Genomic DNA, 4,852 nt, shown 5'->3' with positions numbered 1-4,852 from the left:
ATCTGCTCTCCATAAAAGAAAGAAACAAAGAAAATGTGATGAGAAGCAGATACAAGTGCTTTTCTAAGAAAGCTGACATTATCAAGCAAGAAATTAGATCAAATAAATGAGAACAGAGATGAAAGATAAAAGGAGCGTAATAACTCTGAAGAGCAAATATAAAGGAACTAATTAAAGCGCGCACATGACAAAAATTAAAAGATAAAGGAATAGCGATAAGAGATTTCTGATTGTGCTGCAATATATGCAAAAAATACATTTTATAATTGTATCATTGATGGGATTGGAAAATGATTTGAAAGGGGTTCAAACTCGGGTCGCCTAAATATAAAGCAACATTAAAAAAAATAAATTTTTTAATTCATGATTCTGTATAGACTATACTGCAGCAGGTGTCACCATATCAACAAGTAAATTACAGTTTCTCAGTGCTTTTTTGTTTATTCTTATTTATTTTTTCCAAAAGGCTAACACACAATTCTCTCCAAATATCCAGAACAATCTTGCATGGAGGCAAAGATGAACTGAATATATATATATATATATATATTTTTTTTTAATCCACGAGTTCACACCTGTACAAATGATTATTTTTAAAACTTGTTTAGCCAGGTATACAACCTATGCAATGCTATTTATAAAACATCACCCGATAACCTGTTGCAACGTAGCAGACGTGGTCACTTTAAAGCGCCGTTGCCTGTGAATTACCCAATAGGAGCTCGAGAGGGGCGGGACTTAGGCCGTAACACAGACACGTGTACAGGGAAGCAGGAAGTGAAGCGGCTCAGTCGGTGCCTGTAAACAGTAAGTACTATTCAATAGTAAGTAGTCTATGCTGAGGTAAAATTGTTAAAGAATGAATGAAAGCGAACCACAAATGTGTTATAGATGCGTTTGTTCTGGTTTTGAGACGTTTAAATGCAACAGAAGCTCACTATGCTCTGCAGCAGATAAACTTTGCACATAAACTTTCATCATCGTTTCATGTCACGTGAGATTGTTTTAACGGTTATCAAATAAAATATCAGTTTGTTTCGATAGGAAGAAACTGTGGTGTTGATTTAATATGTTTGATTTGTGCGTAATGACAGGTGTTGCACTTACTCAGAAATATCTGACACTAGTCTAGAATATATTGTATTTATTGTAATTATAAACCCACAGCTGTTACACTGAGCTTGTCATTACGCGAATGCTAATTCTACATGTAAACAAACACAGTCTTTTAAAATGGGTTTGTTTTAAGCATCACTGTCTGCAGGAATCCTGGATAAACAGGATTTGGTCCACACCCACCTGTGTGATGAATAAACTGCATCTTGCGTGTCTCCTTTCTGTTTTTCCTCAGCACAGGCGTCATGCTTCCAGGCTTCAGTCCTGTGGTTCAGGCCCTGCTGGGGACCCTGTTCACCTGGGGTCTCACTGCAGCTGGAGCCGCGCTGGTCTTCGTCTTCTCCAGCAGACAGGTGAGCAGATCTCATCAGCTGGGTTACTTAAGACAGGTTTTGTAATATAATATAGAGCCATAGAGAAAAAAATCTTAAAGGGATAGTTCACTCAAAAATGAAATTTCTGTCATCATATGCTTATGTCGTTCTCAATCTGTATGGCTTTCTTTCTTCCGTGAAACACAGAAGAATGTATTTTAAATAATGTATTAATCACTTTCATCCATGTAATGAAGTTTTAGTCCAGTGTTATTGTCGTTAACTAAAACTAAAACTATTTCTGTTAATTGAAATAAAACTGAAATTAATTAAAATATATATGGGTCATTTTTTTTTGTCCAAAGGCCTTAATAATAATACAAAACAAAGATATGACATCCAAGGTAGTGCAATTAGATCACTCTTATTGAATCCAAAAGGTTTTAATTATATTTTGCTACATATAAAGGTATTTTAAAGTGTCAAAAGGTCATTCGGTTAAACTGTCCAAAGGCCAATACAGTCATTTCATTTGTGATTAAAATATCTTATTATTATCTTTTTATTCTGGCATGATTTTATAATATCATATATCAACATAGTATTAAAATTATGTGTAGAAGTCGTTGCTTTGTTATGAGAAAGAATGTCCGGAAAAATTAATTTCGTTGATGTCATTCGGAGTAACCAATATAAAGGGACCGTTTTGGATCAAGTCATGCGGTCAATATCATGTGACAGGATGTGACATCATTCAGACACCTGCAAAGGACCACATGGTCGTGAAGCAAAGTAACTAACTCTCTTTTAACTGTTTTCACTTGCTCATGTCCCGAAACATCAGGTCATTCGGTACAACCGCTATAAAACATGGAAAATGTTGTAATATTTTAAAAATTTGTACTAAATATAAAATTTTTGTTTGCTAGCTAGATATCAGCCTGTTAGCATTGTTTGAAAATATCGTCATTCGGGAAAACCGAAATTTTGGTTAAACCGAATGACTTTTTTAGTGACAAATTTTGTCCATCTTGTAAAAAATGACAAAAGCAGTGTTAATTGATTATAAAAACCACATAATCTCATTGTTAACACTTAATAAAACTTTAGAATTAATTCTCCATTATGTTTTTTACACTTTTAAAAACCTTATTCGTCAGTGACCCATATATTAGTTGAAAAACTTGAACTAAACAAAAATGAGAAATGTTGCCTTGGCAATAAACTGAAATAAATTCAAGTTGAAGCACTAAAATTATAAACTGAAATAAAAAATAAATTAAATCTAAATAGCAATGGAAAAAAAATACAAAAGCACATAATGAAATGACTAAAAATTAAACTAAAATTAACATGAAATATTATTTTATATTTTAGTTCATTCAAAATATTAATAATAAAATTGATCTAAGAATTTGTCTCATATTTGAAGTTTGCGTTACTGATTCTGTTTTTCTGGTTTACTACGGTGACGCTGTTATTGTATAAAGCGCTATAGTGAAAAATAATTGATGATTCAGTTTTCATTTTTAGGGTGAGTCAAAGCATTGAATCAAACTGTGCTAGTGTGATTATTTAAGTTTTATTTTAAATAAATATTGTAATTTTAACAGTACAAGACAGTAAGTTCCCTTGCTTGAAAACTGTAATATTTCTAATGGGACATTTTAATGTAATTTTACAGGAAACTACTGTTAAATATACAGTTTTTGGAAGTGTAAAACCATAAATGAACAAGTGTGACACTTCACATTTGATGTTTTTTCATTTAAGTGATTACTTTCTTGTCAGTTATGTACATTAGGGTTTTATGTTTCATCTTTTGTTATTAAATGGTTGTTTATTGCATTATTTAAGTGTCGTGTGTTTGTGTGTATGACACTGTGTGCTTCTTCTATATATTAGTGCAAATCATATTTAATATTTCACTAGGTTGGAATATTATCAGTTTAAATTCATGCTACCATATTTTTTACGATAAAGTTCTTTAGGCCTACTGTAAATTTTACGCTTTTTTTTTTTTTACAATGTATCTTTTTTTCTTTTCTCCTCACAGAAGCGGATCTTGGATGGCAGTCTGGGATTTGCGGCAGGGGTAAGAGACCCGTAACCCCTATTTTTACTTTCCTACTTTGCTTTATACGTCCATCATTTCTTCACCTATTTGCCATAAATTCTTTTGGTGTCGCCATCACATCTCTCTCTCTCATTTTCTTTTTGCAGTAAAATAGATATTTGAAATTCACTGGATAAGGGCAGGCAGGGGCACGTTTTGTGCTTTGTTGTTGTTCTCTGCTACTCATGAAAACTGTCAGTGAGGGTCAGGAAAGAATAGACGTTATTTATCTGTGACCCAGAGTTAATTACACTGTCTCATTTTGATTATCCTGAATATCTAATGCAACATCAGGTTTGCAGAACTCTTATTTCACAATTCATCTTTTGTGCTCGCCTGAAGGGCCGTGAAAAATTGTCTTGCACTGAAAATGAAAAATATAATTTCCATGACATTAAATATGCATGATTTTAGATTAGAATTTAAGATCCAGCAAACTAATAAAGGGTAATAAAGGGTATATATTTTTATTTTCTGCCTCCATGTTTAAGACATTTGAGTCATTGTAAATTATTACATAATGAGAACTTGTATAATGATGATCAGTCTTTAGTTTAAGTGTAGTTTGTGTAGTTTTTTTCTCTTATTAAATCAGAGATTGAGATCATTTCAACCTTTTAAATATGATTGTACTTGATGACAGTTTGTCTTTTAAATTATTGTAGGAAATTATTATTTTGATCATTAAATTGATCAAAAGTGACATTGTTCTGTCTATCTATTGTTCCACCGTTCCACTTTTCGTTCTATGTACCATCCATCCATCCATTTTTCATTCTATGTACCATCCATCCATCCATCCATCTTTCGTTCTATGTACCTTCCATCCATCCATCCATCCATCCATCTTTTGTTCTATGTACCATCCATCCATCCATCCATTTTTCATTCTATGTACCATCCATCCATCCATCCATCTTTTGTTCTATGTACCATCCATCCATCCATTTTTCATTCTATGTACCATCCATCCATCCATCCATCTTTTGTTCTATGTACCATCCATCCATCCATCCATCTTTCATTCTATGTACCTTCCATCCATCATCCATCCATCCATCCATCTTTTGTTCTATGTACCATCCATCCATCTTTCGTTCTATGTACCTTCCATCCATCCATCCATCCATCCATATTTCGTTCTATGTACCTTCCATCCATCCATCCATCTTTTGTTCTATGTACCATCCATCCATCTTTTGTTCTATGTACCATCCATCCATCTTTTGTTCTATGTACCTTCCATCCATCCATCCATCCATCTTTTGTTCTATGTACCATCCATCCATCCATCTTTTGTTCTATG

General features: G+C 33.2%; 1 protein-coding gene across 4 annotated transcripts in view; it reads left to right on the top strand.

Annotated features, from left to right (window-relative positions):
• Window positions 1-663: 663 nt before the first annotated feature.
• LOC127523498 (zinc transporter ZIP11-like) overlaps window positions 664-4,852 on the top strand; it is a 136,215-nt gene continuing 132,026 nt past the window's right edge. For 2 of the 4 annotated variants that reach the window (XM_051914254.1, XM_051914251.1), the window contains exons 1-3: window positions 972-994; window positions 1,357-1,469; window positions 3,487-3,525. In XM_051914254.1, coding sequence (XP_051770214.1) covers window positions 988-994; window positions 1,357-1,469; window positions 3,487-3,525 — 159 coding nt within the window. In that variant the 5' untranslated portion in view covers window positions 972-987. Of the gene's footprint in view, window positions 808-971; window positions 995-1,351; window positions 1,470-3,486; window positions 3,526-4,852 lie in introns of those variants that run through there. The other 2 variants (XM_051914252.1, XM_051914253.1) reach the window with 2 other exon arrangements.

The sequence above is a fragment of the Ctenopharyngodon idella genome, chromosome 12 (genome assembly GCF_019924925.1).
Source record: "Ctenopharyngodon idella isolate HZGC_01 chromosome 12, HZGC01, whole genome shotgun sequence".
Classification (NCBI taxonomy): Eukaryota; Metazoa; Chordata; class Actinopteri; order Cypriniformes; family Xenocyprididae; genus Ctenopharyngodon; species Ctenopharyngodon idella.
This window is presented reverse-complemented; position numbering and strand designations above follow the sequence as displayed.